The 20,830-nt window shown below is 47.0% G+C and overlaps 1 protein-coding gene across 5 annotated transcripts in view; it reads right to left on the bottom strand.

Moving 5' to 3' along the window:
* Nucleotides 1-20,627, bottom strand: part of LOC311042677 (nuclear factor of activated T-cells, cytoplasmic 1-like) — a 75,188-nt gene extending 54,561 nt beyond the window's left edge. For 4 of the 5 annotated variants that reach the window (XM_084053568.1, XM_084053571.1, XM_084053570.1 and 1 more), the window contains exons 1-3: nt 20,204-20,627; nt 14,341-15,430; nt 11,580-11,739 (exon numbers count right to left, since the gene is read on the bottom strand). In XM_084053568.1, the coding sequence (XP_083909694.1) occupies nt 11,580-11,739; nt 14,341-15,430; nt 20,204-20,324 (1,371 nt within the window). In that variant the 5' untranslated portion in view covers nt 20,325-20,627. Of the gene's footprint in view, nt 1-11,579; nt 11,740-14,340; nt 15,431-18,169; nt 18,345-20,203 lie in introns of those variants that run through there. The other variant, XM_084053569.1, reaches the window with a different exon arrangement.
* Nucleotides 20,628-20,830: the final 203 nt, after the last annotated feature.

Below are 20,830 nucleotides of genomic sequence, written 5' to 3'. Positions count from 1 at the left end.
ATATATGCAATGAGATGAGATCCAAAGTAAGCAATCACAATGCAATGCTTTCCCCCCTTTAACGGTTTATTACGCAAAAGCAAAACAATGCTATCAAAAAGACAAAGAATAAATACCCTCCCAAACAAGCTTTAGGCCTGCAAGGCGCGCAGTAAGATGTGATCGTTAATAACTCTGTCTTAAAAAGCTCAGCGGTGCCTACAGTAGAATGCAGACAGGAGCCATCCCCTTAGCCCTCTGGCCAGTTATGAACATGCATTATGATTTTCATTATGGCTCAGAGACGGTGTCCCACCGAGATGAAAGAGACTCCTGTATCAGGACAACCACTTCAAACAGGTACCACTTCCTCCACCTAGCCACCATTAGCCGCTACCGCTCACCAATAAAAGATCAAATCATAAGGAAAAAGTGGAACCACCGCATGCAGTTTTTGCAAAGTGCTGTTGACTTTGGGGTTTGAGCACCGCTTCTGAATCCAGCGACCAAATATGAGCAGTACCTGGTAATTTTCTGAACATTTAGCTACTCGCGGGTTATTTGCTAATAGTGCCTAAAGTAACAAGAATGTATGATTTGACAAAGTGGGTAATGGGTGAAGAAATTAAGAGACACTGGCAGGGTTGCAGATTCCATAGTGTGGTAGTGCGGGGCAACCGATACAGTACTTTATGTGTGATTTCTGACCAGACTAATTTGCCAACCAAAATGTGGCTCATTCCTGCGGAAACCAAATCTCCTCCGTGGACCTCCCAAGATATGCTTGCTTTTTTTTTCAATTCTCAATGTTCATATAAGTGTTTTTTAAAATATGAGCATGTCAATGTGGGCTCGGGAGCCTCCCCAATCTGTCAGAAAAAGCGGGGGAACCCATTTGGAATATACATGAGAAGGTTTAAAAACCTCTCGTTGGACGGAGATGGACCTCCAAGGATCAAGACAGCTGGGCTCTTGACCGCATGTGAGATCGCCATAAGACATCACTTACGTGGGACAGGTCTGACCAAACAATGTCCATCAGAGAAAGAAAAAATCCACAAATTGCTCAATTACCTCAGCACACAACCCTATCATTTCAGATCGACTTTCTTGACGCTCTGTCCGGGGGAAAAAAGAAAACAGGGGATCTGCCGAACGCAATAAAAAGCCCCCCCCCTGTTTATCTTGCAGACTGAGTCACGTGACAAAATGCAGACCACATGTAACCTATGACATAATCTGATTAATGGGTTTATAATTACCTTGGTTTGAGGGCAGGAGGGGAGATTGGAGGCGAGGCAGAGAACGATGTCATGAGGAGGTAGTCTTTACCAATTTGTACTGCAGTGTCATGGACACAAAGTGTTGGATAATTTGTCTGGATACTGTATAAAAAAACAACTTGTCTGGATAATGTAATAAAAAACTATTTGTCTGGACTCTGGACACTGTATTTAAAAAAAAAAACACACACACACAATTTGTCTGGATACTGCATAAAAAATAACCTGGTCTGACATTAACTCTAGCATCCCTATTCTGGCCATGTCATAATAGGTGGAAATAGACACGCATTTGGTCAAAATAGGCAAACAAATCGGCTAAAATAGAAGTTCTGCAAGCTCACACCGCATTGGGATGCGCTGTGAGCTTATAGATCCGCTATTTCCGCTATTGACAAACAACAAATCAAAGGATTTAACTGGTTAAAGTTAAATCCTTCAGCCACAACTTGGCTGAAGCGCGTTGGACCTCCCTTTGTGACTAGAGTGCACTGTACTTATAATATTTGTAACAGTAGAACATTTGGACAAAGTTGCGGGTGGTGTGTGTGTGTGTGTGTGTGTTCTATTTTCTCCACAGTACCTTTTCGCCAATATTAATTCTTTTGTACACAAGGTCGATATGGCCGTTGGAGGCAGAGCGCATATCCATATGAGTCCGTGATCTAACCACCAGCCGTTATCTGGCTTTGGACGTTTGTGTGTGCGACTCGATTCTGTCCCCTCACTCTTTGATTCAGATATCAAGGGAGCGTTGCGAGGGAGAATGGTAAAGCCAGGCTGCTGTCGTACGTCTCCAGCTTTGCCGCGGCCCTATTTTTCCTCCTCCCTGACTCTCTCCACATAGTGTCTCTAGCAGCTGTCTTGACCTATGTGCGAGTCACACATGCTAGTCATCAGTGAGTATGGGCCCGGGGGTCAGGAGCTTCTTGAAGTCTCCGCGTCCCACGGGACCACTTCATCCACGCGGTGATCTCACCAGCAGACCCTGCTCTGCTTGTTATATTTTACTTATGGTGTCACCAGAGGTAATTATCCATAGCCGCACATGCTACCAGTTACTTACACGTAGACCAGCTCAAGAGGGGAGGGAGGGGAGAGAAGAGAAAGAAAAAAAACAGCACCCGCGATGTGATACAACCGAGCCGAGCATGAGGTACACATCTCCAGGAAAGAAAAAAAAAAGAAAAGATGGAGATTTAAATCGTATGACGTTCCTTTATTGTTCCTTTATGATTTAATAAAACGCAGGCGGTTATGCTACAAATTCATGTCCTCTGTCGCTTTTGAACCCCCCCCCCCACCCCCCCTCCCCGGTAAACTTGTCCTCTTAATTGTCTCAGTGACCTCTCAACCATTACCTCAGCCTCCTCCACGTGGCCACGTTTGGAGAGCCACAAGAGAGGGAGAGAGAGAGAGAGAGAGAGAGAGAGGGAGACGGGAGGAGGCGCAGGAAGGGAGGGGGTGGAGGGTCTCTGAACCCCCTTCACTTGGTCTTGCGGTAGCGCCGCACAGTCAGTGACGATGGCGTCCTCTCGCTCGAAAGCCGCGGTGACCTCATGGAGGAGAAGGAAGTGATTAATGAGGTCAAACGGCCCCGCTCAGTGACGCTATGGCCTTCCCGACCAGTGAAGGAACGCGCCCCCCCCCCCGTCCCGTCCCGGGTGACCCATCCCCCCCCCCCCCCACCACCCCCCGATTCCTTTACCATATGTGCTCCCATGACCCCTCTCTCCCTAGGCTTCCCTTCTCTCTCTTACTTCGCCCCCGTGATGCTCGCTCAAGTGCACGCCCCGAGACGGGCGCAAAACGTACTTCTTCATTTTATCCTCAAAGGGGTAATAAGCTTGGGGGGGAGGCGGGAGGGGGGCTGAGATACCGCCGTAAACTTGTGCGATCGAAGCTTCACACACACACACACACACACACACACACACACACACACACACACACACACACACCTGTGAACTCCACTTCATATCTCCCTTGCCCTCCCTCTCCATGTGAGGTTGGATGAGGAGAGGGGGTTGGGGGGTGATTGGGGAGGGGGGGACTGTGCGTAATTTTGACCAGATGAGCTTTTTCCCGAGCCGTGAATATACAGCCCGGCCCCGGAGCACCGTGTATTTATCTTCGGGATAATTGCGACCAAATTTGAATCTTAAAAAACAGCCCCTGATGATCGGCCGCCGCTACCGCCGGTGCCAACTCTTGCCGCTGCGAGCGCCATATCCATTTACACCTTCCACCGCGAGAGCCACTGCTGCTGCGCGTGCCATCCGGCGTAGTTCAGACTCAAATAAAACACCACTGGACGGACGCGCCGGAGGCTGAGGCATTAATTGTGTAATTGCGCGCAGCTGCGTTGTCAGGGTTACTTTTGATGATGTGGAAGGGAGGGCTCGGACAGAAAGGGAGCGGACAGAGCCCCCCCCCCCCCCCCCCCCGCCCCCTTTACACCATTCATCTCCACGCCACCTCCGGACCGCGGCAGATATATCATCATTAATACTACACACACTCCACCATGAAAAGATACACATCCCTCCTTCTGAAATCACTCAAAAAAAGGGGGTAATTTTCCAAAAACGGTCTATTGTGTCCGCGCAACGAGAATCACATGCGACGATGATGATGAGATGGAGGAGGAGGAGGATGTTTGCTTTTCCACGTAGATCTAATGACATTCATCTGTCTTTTCGCTCTCGTGACGTCACCGCATCGCTCAATACGCCGGCAGCTCTTTAACCCTTTAAGACCGGGAACGCATCTGTGTCATTTTAAGATTTCTTTGGGCTATTAAAAAATAGCAGATATATTTTATAGATACACTGAGTGTACTGAGTGTAGAACTGCTATTTTTTTTTTTTTATCGTGAAAATGTGTGCAAATCTTTGAATATAGATTTTTTTAAGCGAACATTTTTAACTCATGTTACAACTTCTGGGGGGTCCCTGGAACAAAATATTTTGAGATGGGGGTCCACGGCCAAATACATATCATTTTGGGGGTCCTTGACATGAAAAGGTTTGAGAACCACTGATATTACAGCAACATAAGTTACAAAAAACTGTTTGTAGAACCCCCAGAAGCAAAGATTTGAGTTACAAAATTGCTATAATATAATATTCAAAGATTAGCAAAAACATTACCACGATTTTTTCCCCCAAAAATGCAGATCTACAAGCTCATAGCGCTATGAGCTCATGGTGCCGCGCTTGTATATCTGCTATTTTTGAATAGCCAAAAGATTTCTAAAATGACAGAGATGCGCTCCCGGCTTGAATGGGTTAAGAAAGTGGCCGTGACGCGCCCGCCGCGGCCCACGTCTGGCCACCGCCGATTAAAGCCAAGGATTAGAACATGTTAGCGTTTAATAATGACTTGCCGGCTAAGCAGTGCTGTCTGGCCTGCCTGGAAAGCTGAGTGTGAACGTACAGGCCGGCCCCGCGCCGGGCTGCCTTCTATCTCTCCACACAGTGATTTCATCACTGCCTGGAGGAATGTCATGACTCGCATGGTCCACGTGGCGCATGGGGGAGAGAGAGAGAGACGGAGAGGAGGAGGAGGAGGAGGAGGAGAAGGCTGGAAGCAGCAAGAGGAGGGGAGACACAGGAGGCAGGGGAGGGGAGTTGAAACAGCAGCTCAGGCTTTTCCTATTATCACACTCTCTCTCTCTATTTCTCTCTCTGTCTCTCTCTCACTAAGTATCTCTCTCTGCCCCCCCTCTCTCTATGCCTGACTGTCTGTCTCTCTGTCTCTCTCTCTCTCTCGCCTGATTTATAGTAGGTTGCCGCGTCTTGTCGGGCACCAAAAATAGCAGATCTACAAGCTCATGATGCTTCGCGCTACGACACGTTGCAAGCGTGTAGATCGGCTATTTTCGGTGCGTGACACCGACACGCAGCTAAGTCTGCATTAGTCTTCTCTCTCTCTCTCTCTCTGTCTCTGTCTCTGTCTCTCTGCCTCTCTCTCTCTCTGTCTCTCTCTCCTGAGTGCTGACAGTCACACAGCCAGCCTTCGCTGTACCCAATTAAATCTACACTCATCCAAGTTGTCTCGCTTTCCAGGCTTTACTCCATCAGCCCCCCCCAACCCCCCGCCCTCTCTCTCCTCGGCTGTCTCCTGTGTCTCATTCTGAATGCATATGACAACATATGCAATCCTTTAATGTGTTTAAGGTTTCCAAACGTTCCTTCGTTCTTTTTTTTTTCTTTTATAAGCAACCAAACAGCCATATCCATCACAGTGTGTGTGTGTGTGTGTGTGTGTACTGAACCCTATACTCTGCGATGCTGTGTTATGTCATCGAGGGCAACGTTTCAAGCGCCAGCCCCACGTCTAGACCAGCGAGGGTCCAAAATTCCATATAAAAACGCTGGCTCTGTGAGGAGCACGGTCTTGCCATAAGAAAAAGCCCATCAGACATTCAAAGGGTTACACTTTGGCATGAGCGACGGAGGAGAGTATCACTGTGCCCCTGATAGCATGGCTGCCCACCAGTGTCTTACCTCATAAATCTGCGGCCTCTCTGGTCGTCACCTCAAACCATTGAAAATGACGCCCATTTAGACCCATTTTTTCCAGTTGCTGTTCATCGGTAATTAGTGGTAGCCCAATACCAGGGTTTGTGAGTAAGGGAAGCCCCTCGGTTGCAGAACCGCAGATTTCAAGAGGGCCATGAGGTAAATACCCCTCTGGGCCGAAGAATAACAGCGCAGGGTAAAGCTCTGACGGCACTGCGGGGCCCTTCCAGTATCAAACAGGAGATGGCAGCACTTTTAACGAGCGAACAAATTAGCAGCTATACGGCGCAGGGCGGTATGGATCGGGGGTTCTTTGAGACATTACGCAGCCCGGGGCGAGCAGCGAGATCCCAAGGTGAAATCACACATGTTAAGAAAGCAGAGCAGGTGCTTGCCAAGGACTTTTGTGTCGTTGTGGCAGAAATACGTATAGAGTTTTGATGTACAGTTCATGCGGTTACAGGGGAAAGCAGATGGATATTAAGACACGCATGTGTTAATAGGGATAATGGCCACATCCTGTCTAAATTACTCCATGTCTCCCTTGTCTTTCTGAAATGGATACTTCACAAGAGAGAGAGAGAGAGAGACAGAGAGAGCGAGAGAGAGACATCAGGCCAGTCATTATGCTATATCCACCTCCCATGTGCAGGACCGTGCTACAGTGTGCTGTGGGTAATACAGGTCTAATACGCCACACATGCTGCTGAGGCTGCCGTGCATGCCTGCATGTTTCCCGACCGCATTTACAGTAAACCTGGAATGCGCTTGCTGTCCTGATTCTTGTCTTTACAACAGCCTATACCCACTCTTCAGATCAGAGCATGTCACATGTCACATCACTACAGCCTCAATCAAAATCCACGCAATTCCACAAATGTCTTTTATTCTTGGTCTTGTTTTTGCTAACCTGCCCATTGCCTGAGATGTTAGTGTCGTCTATGACATATATCTATGACATAGGACTCCAAATTTTGGCAAGGTTTCAGCCCGATCAGAGCCTCATTGACTTCCATTAATAACATTACAAAGGACACACACACACACACACACACACACACACACACACACACACACACACACACACACACACACACACACACACACACACACACACACACACACACACACACACACACACACACACACACACACACACACACACACACACACAAACAGAGACCCCTCTAGATGGCTAGTCTCCTGTAGAGCCACACACCATAAAAAGCATTCAGAGACGCGGTGTGGCGCCGTGTGAAGGTACTACATCAGGTTGTTGGTTTTTCCTGGTGTACGGCTTGGAGAAGCCATCCAGCAGACATTGTGACATAGCTGTGGTGAGCGAGGGGAGCCTCCGGCACGGTGCGAGAGGAGCCAGCGGAGTACCCTGAATCCCCTTTAAATGGCACTGTGGTCTAGCTGCAGCAAGTAAAGTGGAAAAATACAAAGGACGGCCCGCGGGGGTCATCATGACGTGGACCCATCACGAGAGAGAGTAGGGAGAGGAGAGGGGAGGGTGGAGGTCTGCGGCTGGAAGGAGGACGGACTGGTGGCGGGGGGGGGGGGGGGGGGGGGGGGTGGATGGGAGGACACACACACCACACACAGCGGGCTCCGGGACAAAATGATGAAACGGGGGGGAAGTATAGAGGGAGAGACGGGAACAAACTGGAGGGGGGTGGGTGGGCGAGGGAGGAGGGAGGGGATCCAGACGCCGGCGGGTTAGAGAGCGGCACGTTAACCCATAATCTAGAGGTTTCCATCGGTCGTGACGCAGACCCCCCCCCCCACCCCTTCATCCGCACATCTCCAGCACACAGAGAGGCATGGTGGCTGATAGCCGGGTGTGGGGGGGGGTGTATTGGGGGGACCCATGATGTCAGTCCTCAGCAGAAGGTGAAACTTTCCTAAACAAAGGCGAGCCTGTGTGTTTGGCAGTGGTGTAGAGAGAGTCGGGGTTACAAAAACACCTCATTACGGTGGGGGGGGGGGGGGGGGGGGGGATGCAGGACTTCTGCAACACTGAACGAGCGGTTGAGCGGCAAAACAACATGGGGACGTATAGGGAGGAAGGTATACCGCAGCTTACATGTACTGATGCACTGAGGTGTTTGTCGGGCAGCACTCCCCTGGGGTCGGGGGGTTCACAACACTAGTTGGTAGGACCATGTCGCCCTGTGTTCGTTTGCCCGCATTGCTACTTTCCAACGCACGCGTCATAAACACTCACAGGTGCGCGTCTGTCCAACCGTGCAGCTTCAGCCGTCGTGTGACTGAATGAGCTTACGGGGAGACGCCAGGTTTGAGGGATGAGTGGCTCACGCACAGCGACATCCGCAGTGAAGCGCGGTCTCCCCCCCCTGAGGTGGGAGGTAAGTGGCGGTGCGTGGGGAGAGGAGGGTTGGCGTCTGGGACTCTCTCTTCTCCCCTCCCACCTTCCCCTCTTCCTCACCCGACCCCAGGCCCCCCCTGGGCCCTAATCAGCAGGAAGCAGAGACATCTCATGGGGGGCAAAAGCACAGGCTGAGCCCCAGCTGCCTGCCTGACTGACTGGTGACTCCCAGTGCCCTCTCTCTCCTTCTATTTCTCCCTTCATCTCTTTCTCTCTCTTTTCTCTCTCTTTACGTGAACTCTCCCCCCACACACACACACATACTTCCTGAGCTGCTTCCTCCACCCACGGGCCCATGTCATTTGACTCATTCTCCATGACTGCACCTCACCAAACCCCAAAGCCAGTTCTTACAAGGCACTTGAGACTACAGCATGTCCTTATATCAGTGGTTTTCAACCTTTTTCACCTCAAGGACCCCCAAATTGACACATAATTAGCCCACGGACCCCCATTTGAAAAGATATGCCAGGGACTCAACCATTTTGATTTATTGGGTCCCAATCTACACTGTACCATCATTATCCGTGTACATTTAACTCTGAGAGTGTACAAATGGAACCAAATGGACCCTAACGGGTCCATTTGGTTCCATTTGTACACTCTCAGAGCTACAGACATGTAAGGGTCAATTTGGTTCCTAATTATTCATTTGGCTGGGGACCCCCTGGAACCCCCTCAAGGACCACTGGTGGTCCCCGGACCACTGGTTGAGAACCACTGTCCTATATGCATCCCTGGGAAACACAATGAGAAGACAAACGCTTTGCAATGATTACAGAGAGAGAGAGAGAGAGAGAGAGAGAGAGAGAGAGAGAGAGAGGGGGGGGGGGGGGGAGGGAGTCAGAGAATGACAGAGTGAGCAGGAGAGACTCACAGAGTCAGAAAGAGATAGAGAGCGTGCGTGTGTGCAGAAGAGCGATTTATTATGAAGAGATTTTGTGGCGCCCCGGAGTGAGGCGCACGCACGCTCCCTGAAGAGACATTATGAAATTCTAAACTCTGACTATGTGTATATTTTCACTTTTACCGTGTTCAACACAGCATTGCTTCATCTTCCGCTGATTTATCTCTCTGCCAACAGGCCGCTCGCGTTCGTCCGTTCGTGTGTGTGTGTGTGTGTCCTCAGCGGCGTCCACAGCCTTTTTTTTTTTGCGCAAAACCCTTGAGATAACCCCCTGTCCATTTGCACGGGAGATATCATAGGCATTAAATCATCTCTCAATAAAAGAGTACGAGTAAAATCTGAGGTATGTATGTGTGTGTGTGGTGGGTGGGGTGGGGGGTGATTGTGCGTCACTAAAGCAGCTGTCATCATATGTTCTCCATGACTGCCACTTCATAATCATAGGTTAGCATGCATGCGTACACAGTGTATAGATAAGACATAAAAACTTTGACAACTTCCTCTCAGAGTTGCCAATACTTTCTTTTTATGATGTTACGGCTGTTGATATAACGCATGCTCAATGTCTCCAGAGTGTCTGTGTATTACAGGCCACAAACAAACCTTACTCGTCATCGGCTTAAAACTAGGAAAAAATTGGCAGCGCACGCACGCACACATACTGTACACACACACAGGATGCAAAGTCATCGATCCTTACTCAGACCCCCTTCGAAGTGCAGCAGGAGTAAGAGAGTGGCCTAAACAGAATAAAGACCAGTCTCACCTGCTAGACTGTGAAATCCGGAGAATTAATTTAACTCCATTCCGGGTGCATTTTTACACCCCCAAATTAACACTCAGGACTTCACTGTGTAGGTAGTCACATACAGTAGCAGCCCTCAAAGTTCAGCTAAATCTGAATTAAGCTGTTTTCAGTGTGAGACAAGTCTGGCATGCACTCAAGTATACATCAGGCATAACAGGGAGGGTATAAAAGCATATGATGCTGTTTGCAGATCACCGGCTCGATGATATAATAATGAAGGGGGGATGATGATTACCTGTGTTTACAGAGAAAACCTGAAAGTTGACAGAGCTGTGTTTATAACACCTTGTTGGCCGGCAGCTGTCACGGGGGGGTTGACATTGAGCAGGTCAGGGTGTGCTGACAGCATCTATTTAGAAAACAGCTGTGGCGCTAACAACGCTTAATGCTAAGTGTGTGGGAGGGACAGACCACCGGCACTGGAAGCTAGACTGGGACTTTAAGGTTTAGTGGTGGGTGTGTTTGTTAACTTATGCATACAAAAAAAAAAAGGTTTTGTTATGACTGCATGAGCAAGGTCAAATATGTGTGAGCGTCAACACACACATATGCACTGTACAGATATGAACATACAATACTGATTAGCTTTAATCTCAGTAAAAAATGTGAGCTGAAATCTAGATATGCTTTGCAAAATGTTTGTATTCTTTTATCCACTCTATGAACAAATCATTGAGAAGATTAATTTTCAAGTTTCATTTTTTATATTTTGAAGAGTGAAAGGAAGGTGGCTTGATCTCTATCTCTCTCTGTGCGTCTGCACACGCACGCATGCACCCACACACACACACACATACAAATGTGCCGTGCACACATGCACACACATGGTCCACTAGCTCCCCACCCTGAGTAAACCAAGATGTTAGAGTAGCGTGATGACAGCCTAGGAGAGAAAGGAGCTCTGTGCTGGACTGCTGGTGCGACTGACGTATGCTCTTATGCATTGCCAAGCACAATACTGAGAGGTGATGGTCCTGCTCCATGCTAATTGAGTCAATATGCATGGCTGCTGGTCAGATTGACCTCTTGCTGCAGTAGATTGACTCTCAGCTTCAGGGGCCATTAATAACACACACACGCACGCACACGCGCGCACACGCGCGCGCGTACACACACACATGCACACGCACACACGCACACACATACACACACACACACACACACACACACACACACACACACACACACACACACACACACACACACACACACACACACACACACACACACACACACACACACACAGTTGTGTATGGACACACCTGCTGCAATGCATTAAATGGAAGGCCCTAAGGATTTGGTTGGCAATACGATGGTCTAGACAAGTTTGTAATGACGTTAGTGATAAGCAACAGAGTGCCACGCTATGAGCTTGTAGAATTGCTATTTTTTGAAAAAACGTGAAAATGTGTGCACATCTTTGAATATTTGTAAAATATTTTGATCCAGGGACCCCCAGAAGCAACGATTTGATTTTCACAATTTCTCAAAAATAGCAGATCTACAAGCTTATCTGCTATTTTTGAATAGTCAAATAAATCCAAAATCACAGAGATGTGTTCCCGGATTGACTGGGTTGAATAAAACATAAACCACTGGTAATTACATTGTAATAACAGGAACTAACTATTGCATGCCAAAAAAAATGTGTTGATCTCTAAGTAGATACACAAGAGTGACATACCTGCACTACGGGGTGTCCACCAGACAAAGCCTTCACTGCTCCGCGGCTGCCCTCGGTCTCATAGTGGGCTCGGTGGTGAGACTTGGGCTGCACCTCGATGTTCAGGCTGTAGGGGCCGGAGCAGGACGGCAGCTGCCAGTCGAGCGCTGGCAGAGATGGGCTGAGAAAAAAAAAACAGACAATGTGTACTGTTAAGATTAACCACATAGAACCCTAGTTTCTCTATTCTGGGCATGTCATATAATAGGAGAACTTTCAGCAAAAATAGTAGATCTACAAGCTCATAACGCGTCGCAACACAGCGTGTTGTGATCTTGTAGATTCGGCTATTTTCAATATTTGGTGTATGAAGTATGTGTTTTACCATATAATTGACTAATGTTACTTTTTCAATGAGTATTGGTACATTTTCCTGATAAATATGTAAAAAGCCATTGGCTCAACACATACTGCAATAAAAAAACGGATCTGATTAACTGTAACAATATCGTACTACATAATGAATGTGATAGCTAAAAGCTGGTGAAATGCGGAACATTGCTTTAGATAAATCTGTTGACAAACACAACTATAGCTCTGTGCAATAAATAAATCATAAAAGGATATCGCATGACATGATTATTTGTTTGTGTACTTATTATAGCCAAAAGTTCCTTACACAGTCGAGCGATTAATTCACCCGAAAATATATATTTTCAAACTGGTGGTGATGAGTACATCATCCACACACAATGCGAACATGACGCGGGGATAAATCGATTTTTCACAGTGAATAAAAGTATCAACATGTACAGTATGAACGTGGTATCAACTATATAGTTTGATGCGAAATTATTCGCTCACTGTGTGTAAAGACCTTCAAGAGGCTAGCTGGCGATAGAAGAGATCCAAGTTCACATTAACCAGCCAGCTAATTAAATTGTTTCTAATTTATTTTATTTTCTCTTGTTTTCTTTCTGTCAAGGTCGAAGGAGTATTTGATTTAGCTCTCCAAAGTGAGGCGCAACTTTTGAAGTGTTTCCACATATTTGTCTCTGCCAACAATTAAATGAAAATACCTCAAGTTGACTCAAATCAACCTCAACTCAGGGCACTTCTGTCTCCTCCAACTGTCCTTTTCCATTTCATCATCGCCTCTAATCTAATGAATCTCTGACGTACATAATTCCTTAAGCCTGGGCAATAATTAGCCGCCCTTAATATGAAGAAAACCAAATGAGAGACGTATGTGGACTATGTTTAGACTGCAGTGGGTTTTGTATTATGATGGTGGTTGGAAAGGCAAACCGTATGATGATACTGAACTTGTAGACCGGCCATTGTCAGGTTTTCTTAAAAGCCATTTCGCAATAGGGGGACGGCAGCCAGAAGCTATGGCTATTTGGGGGTCCTTAGCATGGAAAGGGTTTGAGAAGGTCACAGTAGCCAATCTGACAAATGGCAGGTATTAAAGATGGGCTCCTACTTTGGTATGAGTTATTATAGCGACTAAGAGAAAACATGTAGAGTTACGTAGCGACTAAGAGAAAACCAACCAACCAATTTCAAATTGAAAACAATAAAATCACAAAATGCCCTCACACAACTATTTCAAACAAATGCGTAACAATGGGAATGGGTCGACCCACCCTGTCTTAGAGCGTGGTACGGTATCTGTTTCTCAGAGCCACAGCTGGCCTCCCATAATATTGTTCTGAGACGGGGAGCCAGAGCTTCCCATGCGAAGACCATGGAGATATCTAAACCAAAACAAACACGTGCGGGACAATATTTCTCTGTAGCCGGATGCCTGTTAAGCACAGAGCCCGTGACCCCAGAGGGGGGGGCTCGCATGAAACCAATCTCTGGCATCTCCTTGGAACTTTCAGGGTGTTTGTTGACCCAAAACGAACTGATTTCCCCCCACAGGGCCTTTATCTGCCCAGTCAGTGCATGACATCACATCGGAGCCGGAGAGAGATGGGCCCACGGTGCGACAGAGCAGGGCAGCAGGCTGGCTGATTACCCACAGCCAGGCTTCCCTTCAGGCCAGGCCTGTCACCATCACTTCCTGTCGCTCGCTATCTTAATCAAACACTTGATTTCCGACAGGAAAGTGAGCTATTCGTGAGGAAGAAAGAAAAAAAAGGACATAGTGAAATGAAAAGGTACTTCAGAATACCATGATGAGTGTGCGTGTGCGTGTGAGTGTAAGTGTGCGCGTGCGTGTGTGTGTTCCTGTTTGTGTGAGAGTTGTCATGGCGACAGGGGCACACATGTTATGCTACTCCTGCCGAAATATGATTTATGAAATGATTTTAATCTTCAAAGAAAAGGAAAGCCCTTTTGGACATGGCACTAACACGCCACTATTCGATTTCTGCCTTTTAGCTGTGGTCTTTGAAGACTAGAAAAAAATATAAAAATAAATAATGCATTGTTGTCCGTGCGAAAAACAAGCCTAAATTTGGAAAAGAGAAAGAAAACAGCAGCTACGGCTGTCAGATGAATTGTTTTCCTTTCGCACCGCCTGGAGAACTTAAAAGCAGGTCCTTGAGCTGGATGCTCAGGACCATCAATCTGTCTAAATGTGTAAACACCTTCATGCACTTCATTGTATTCCTTGAGGAATATTTAGAACCAGGGGCTGCTGTGTCGCTTTCGAAGTGCACAGTTCAACCACCGCTGGAATTGCATTGTTTAACGTTGGCTCTAGTGTTTAACTTTTGTACGCGGTGAGAAGTGTCACTTCCAACACTGGCTAGCGTGGCACTCCACCTACCTGAGGTACGTCTTGGGCTTGGACCAGGAGTACGGGTGCTGGGGCACGTCTAAGAAACCTCCGCAGTAGCTCTCCTTCTTGAAGGGCAGGCGAGAGGTGTAGTCCTCCTGGCAGAGCTCGCCGTCAGGGCCCAGCTCCTCTCCGCCGGGCTCTATCTTCATGGTGGGGCAGTGGTCCAGCATGGTCTTGCGCGCCTTGACCGGGATCCCCTCCCCCATGTCCACCACGCCGTCCGTGGTCAGGGCGTTGATGGCCGCCACGATGGCCGAGTTGGTGTACTGGTTGGTGTTGGCCAGCCAGCTGTCGTCGGTGATGCTGACCCGCGGGGAGCCGCGCGGGGAGGGCGTGGGAGACTGATGGGGCGAGCACGAGGACTGGCGGTAGGTGCCGTTGAAACTGTACTTCCTCTTTCCCATGCTCCCGCCGCCACCTCCTCCGCTTCCGTTGACGCCGCCGCCCCCACCGCTGCAGGCCGGGGAGTTGGGCCTGGAGCCGCGGGGCTGCCCCACCCAGCCTTCCTCGGCCACGGTGCCCATCTGCGGGGAGGTGGAGGGAGAATGGCGCGGGGAGGAGGCGGCGGGGCCGCTGGCGTGCGGGCAGGAGAGGAGCGAGGGCGTGCCTTTCGGGGAGACGCAGGGAGACTGCCAGGGGGAGTTCTGGGGGGAGTTGTCGTAGTTGTAGAAGCCCGACTCGTAGGAGGACGCCTCCGAGTTGCAGCTGCGCGAGGAGATGCTGCTGGCGGGGCTGAGACAGCTGGGGTCGCGGTAGCCGTCGGCGTTGGGGAGTGTCAGGGTCACGATGGAGTTGACCCCGCGCTTGATGATGTGGTCCACGCTGCTGCTCTCCTCCACCTCTTCCTCTGGATACTGGCCGTAGGCCGTGGTGATCTCGATGCGGGGGCTCTCCAGGGCCGGGGCCCCGTTAGGCCTCAGGCCTTGGGGCAGGTAGTACCCGGAGGCGGGGTTGTTGTTGTCGTTCTGGAGGCCGTACTGGTGGCTTGATTGGAGGGTGTGGTACTGGGTGGCCAGACAGGGGTTCCCCATGCCCAGTGGAAGAGACAGGCTGACGTTTGGTGTGTAGCTGTATGCATCTGGAAAACACAGAGAAGGGGGGAAAAGTGTGTTTATGGAAGTTTAGCTCAGAAATCATTTACTATACTAATACTACTAACTGGAATAACATTAGAGTTGAGACCGTTAATCAAATAATCAATTAATTGATTGACAGAGCATTTTGTTAATAACATTTTTGTAATTGAATAATTGGTTAGTGAAGTATCAGAAGATTTATCAAAACATCAAAACATCTATTATGGCTATTTGCAACTTCACCAATATATGAATGCTTGTCGTTGCAGGGTACTACAACATGAAAAGTTTGATTGTTGGGTATGCCGTAATTAAGCAATTCCACCATGCCTGTATGGATTCAGATATCATGAGATGAGCATGTCATCATTTTCAGCATCGTTTTACAGTCATTTTTATAGTCCAAATTAACTGATTAGATTCAGCCCAAAGAAATCTAAAAAATAAGTGACAGGATCAGTTATGAAAATAATTGGTACAGCCCCTACTACTGCATACATTCAACAGTAGATTAGTGATGCATTTTCCAGTCCAAATTCAACACGGGTGACTTCTAACCTGCGTGTATCATCAAAAGTTCTGAGGAAACCATAATCAAAGCCAATTAGAGATTCAGAAGTGTAAGCACACACAAGTTGAATAACAGGTCTATTTGTTTCATCGGATCATCCACAGATCTATTCTGCAGTCTCTCTCGACTGTCTGTGAGAGTTCCTCATAGTCACAGGAGTTTCTCCTGCAGCGCTGATGGATGCTTTATTTGATTGATTGCTTCACTCACTGAGTGAATTAGGCCCTCCCCTGTGGAAAACCCACAGCACTTTGCAGCGCTCTGAGCTTGTGATTAAGTCAAAGTGAGTTTACAGCTGCTGTGCATCGCACACACAGATGCACCAAGATGAACACACAAACACACACACACACACACACACACACACACACACACACACACACACACACACACACACACACACACACACACACACACACACACACACACACACACACACACACACACACACACACACACACACGCTAAGAAGTTGACAAGCCTACAGACAAGACAACTGTCAATTTCATCTCATGTCTGCCACGGCTTTCCTTGATAATCCCAATGGGGAGCAGATTTGTCATAAAAATGAATACCAATCTCAGTCTGCACGACAATGGCAGGGCATTCCCCCTGATTCTGTGTGTGAGCTATATTTGTTTCACCACAACGCTCTGCATCACATGAAATGATCAACCTGTCATGCACCACAGAATACGTGGGTAGACTGGCTAAAATTAGTTCATGACATGAGTCTATTTCCAGAAGTGGTTGGCTTCTGTACTAGTACAATGATGACGTCAATGAAGATGCACTGTGTAACCTTAGAATAAGAGGCAACCAATGGCCAATAGCACAGCATATGGTTTGTGTTTTTTCGTAAATTAATGCCCTACTTGATCATAATACAGCAACACACAAAAGCATCAAAAGTAGCAGATGTACAAGCTCAAAACGCGCTTAGACGTGCTTAGACCTTGTCGATCTGCTATTTTTTCATTTGAATCCCGAAAAGTAACAGTTTGGGACATATGAGGTTTCCACCCGACAGAGACTATTTAGTATATAGCAGAAAATCCCATTAAAATGCTACGTCTGAAAAACTATGTGTCACCATCCTCAAAATAGGCACAATAAATAGAAACTTAAACTATAAATGAAGACACATCATGGACAGTTATACAGCAGTTGTTCTCAACCAGCGGTCCGGGGACCACCAGTGGTCCTTGAGGGGGTTCCAGGTGGTTCTCAGCTAAATGATGGAGAGTTGGTAGTCAAGTGGACCCTTATTAGATCTTTAACTCTTGAGAGCGTAAAATGAAACCAAATGGACCCGTAAGTCATTTTACGCTCTCAAGAGTTCAATTATTATTAAATATCTGCATTACTTAATTTACAAGAAGTCTACACAATTAGAAAATGTAGAGGAATTGTTATTTTGATCAACGTTTGCCTGTTATCTCTCCTATTGTACCAACATCAATACAGCACGGAATTGTGGACAAAGTCTAATCCAACAATAACAAAATATTCTATGTTTTGGGTCCGAGAGGCAAAATCTCATCAAACGGTGGTCCGTGGATCAAATGCCGAATATATAATGGCCCTTGATATGAAAAAGGTTGAAAACCACTGCTATATAGGAATAATAACAAGTAAATATTTCCAAAGTCGTATAGGGTTGTTGCATGAAATCTTCCAAGAACAGACGCAGAAGCATTACACACTGTAACACACAGCAGACCAACGGACAGAGAGACATTGACAGCAGAGAGAGAGAGACAATATTGCATTTTCTCAAATTAGGGTTTCATAGTCTTGAGCCTTATTTAAACTTAGTTGCGTGCTGGTGTCACACATTCAAAATAGCAGATCTATTATAAGTTTGCAACATGTGAGCATCACAACACAGCTTGTAGATCGGCTATGTTTGGTGCACGACACAGCGCACGCATGCACACATGCATGCACTGTACACACGCACGCACACACACACATGCACACACACACACACAGACAACAACCACTAAGGCCTGTCAATGCACCTCTTTCCATAGATAGATAGATACATTTTTGGATTTCAAGCTTTACAGTCACAAATATAATAATACACAAATTGCACAAGTTGCATGGAACAAAGAAAACAGACAGATACAAGCTTATAAGATAGAAGGATCTGTGTATCACTCACAATCAGTCATTGTACAGTCTCTATGAATATTCTCCATCCTATGTCCCACGCCTTGGTACTCAAACAGATAGTTGAAATCAAACTCTGGCTCTTGGGGCTGGAAGCTCATCCTCAAGTCTCTTTTGAATACATATATACACTATATCTGTGTGCGGTTATGTCCTCTATAGCTCCTCTCTTCTGGATGTCCCTCTTCTATAGCCGTGAAAAGATGACATCCTGCCCACTCCTCCTGGTGTGACACACCTCCTGTCTACAGGCCTGACTTACACACACACACACACACACACACACACGCACACGCACGCACACACACACACTCGTGGTGTGAGCGAGCGCGTGTGCACTCACTGCACTAAGCTTTCCAACAACACACCCTGCGTTCTAACACCTCCCACACACATTGGGGTTTTTTTCTTCAATCACCAACAGTATTGCTGCAGAAACATGAACTTTTGCCTTGCTGGGTCAAATGGTACTTGTCTGCTGAACTAACAAATTAACCAAAAACAGCAATTCCTAGGACGAAACCAACACGCGATAATATAACACCAGTTGGCCCAGATGAAGAAAAGCTGTATGAAGCAAAAGAGTTCAATTTAGAGACATCGACTGTCACACAGATTATAGCGTGCATGCCGTTTCTCTCCTCCCCGCAATCTTTCCCAATTACTCTATCACCATCAAAACACTGTCTCTCCCAGACCCAAACCAGCGTGACTAAATATTGGAAGGGTTTAGCCATGGGGATTGTGGTCTGGACAAGGCTCAGTCAGACGGGATCTCTGGGGAGAGGTGTGTACTAGGTGGTCGCCCATACAAGTTGTCTGAAGCCTCTGGGCCACTTATTGCAGATGGCCGGCTATGGTAAGGACACCAGCGTGTGCGTGTGCGTGTGCGTGTGCGTGTGTGTGTGTGTGTGTGTGTGTGTGTGACAATAATGCAGCCGTCAGCAGATTGATGAAGCTGCGTGTGGTTAAGCACTTCTTGTCTAGCAAGCTACCCTGTGTCCCTGAATTTCACATACTGTAGGCACGCATGCACATTGCGCACGCACACACACACACACACACACACACACACACACACACACAGTCACACACACACACACACACACACACACACGTCTGTTACCAATTATGAGGCTTAAGAAAGCAGGACTCAAATGAATAATAATACAGCCCGCACCCGTCCATCTGAAACCTCAAAGACAGAATGAAAAACCCAAACCCACAAAAAGATCATGACATCAGCACTGGGAGCCTTTATGAATTAAGTGAAACAATGTCATTGTGTGGATGATGAGCCCAATTCCACAGCCATGCTGAATGTGAATAATACATCATTCTCTCTCCCGCTACATACATACATACATACATACATACATACATACATACATACATACATACATACATACATACATACATACATACATACATACATACATACATACATACATACATACATACATACATACATACATACATACACACACAAATATAGCCTATATACTGTACATACATATATACATACATACTGCAGTTGTATTACTTATATGTAGGCCTATATATATTCTACATACATACATACACTGCTCTAGCATTATATATATATATATATATATATATATATATATATATATATATATATACACACACATACATATATATAGCAAGTAATCATTTTAAGTAATCCGATCCATTTCTCTCCAAAACACTATAGTAGTAATAGTAAACTCATGAGTCCATGGCATGCAGGTGAGAGGAGAGCAGTAAGGCTCCTTCAGCAGTCAACAGTCAAGTTCATCGCACACAGTCACACACACAGCTCTTGGAGACACCTAACGGTTGTTTTTAATTCACCAAATGAGGCAGACTGCTGTCTGCCAGCGATATGAACCAATGACTGCATTCCTGTCTTTAGAATGCCTCGCAGGAACAACTCTGAATGTGGCTGCTTATATTGCATATAAACACTTACATGTTCATAGACTGACACTTTTTTTAAATCAACATAAAACACACGGTTAATTACCTTCTTCTGCTGACTTCATATCGGCGGCGAGAGAGGAGGTGAGAAAGTGCAATCCTCGCTCCTTCCCCGCAGGTCCAAAGATGAACTTGGAGTTGACGCTCAAACAGCTGCTGTCCTGCATTCAACAAGCGATACGCAACACTCTCGCGGTTGGAACTAAAAAAACAAAACAAAGCGATAATTTCTCTGGACGCGGCGCGCAACAAGTACTAGTGTAATTCACAAACTGCAAAATGAAGGCATACCTTACAGCATTAAACTCCGCTGGCAATAAATTAGGCTACTTTGTATCCATGCGCGGGTACACAGCAACATAAGAGAGAGGGGATACAGTGTATCCGATACACAGTAGCAGAGAGCTATGTGACTAGACTCAGGGACAGAGGGATGGATGGAGGTTTAGGTGAGTTTGGGTCTCTTTAGGTTTGGAACAGGAGCCTAATTAAGATTTCCAGAGACTCCCGGCGTTGTGACGCAGCGCTGCTTGTCAAAGGGGGAGTGGCTCTCCATCGTTTTTAAAGCTGGAAAACACCCCGTCCCCTCTCTCTTTGCTCCGCCCATCCAGGAATGACGTGACCGGCTCCTGCCAGCAGCTCCTTGCTGTCAAAAGAAAGGCTGAATTTCTTC

This window comes from Gymnoscopelus microlampas (assembly GCF_963454915.1).
Source record: "Gymnoscopelus microlampas genome assembly, chromosome: 3".
NCBI lineage: Eukaryota > Metazoa > Chordata > Actinopteri > Myctophiformes > Myctophidae > Gymnoscopelus > Gymnoscopelus microlampas.
The sequence above is the reverse complement of the archived record's forward strand: the minus strand, read 5'-3'. Positions and strand labels throughout refer to the sequence as shown.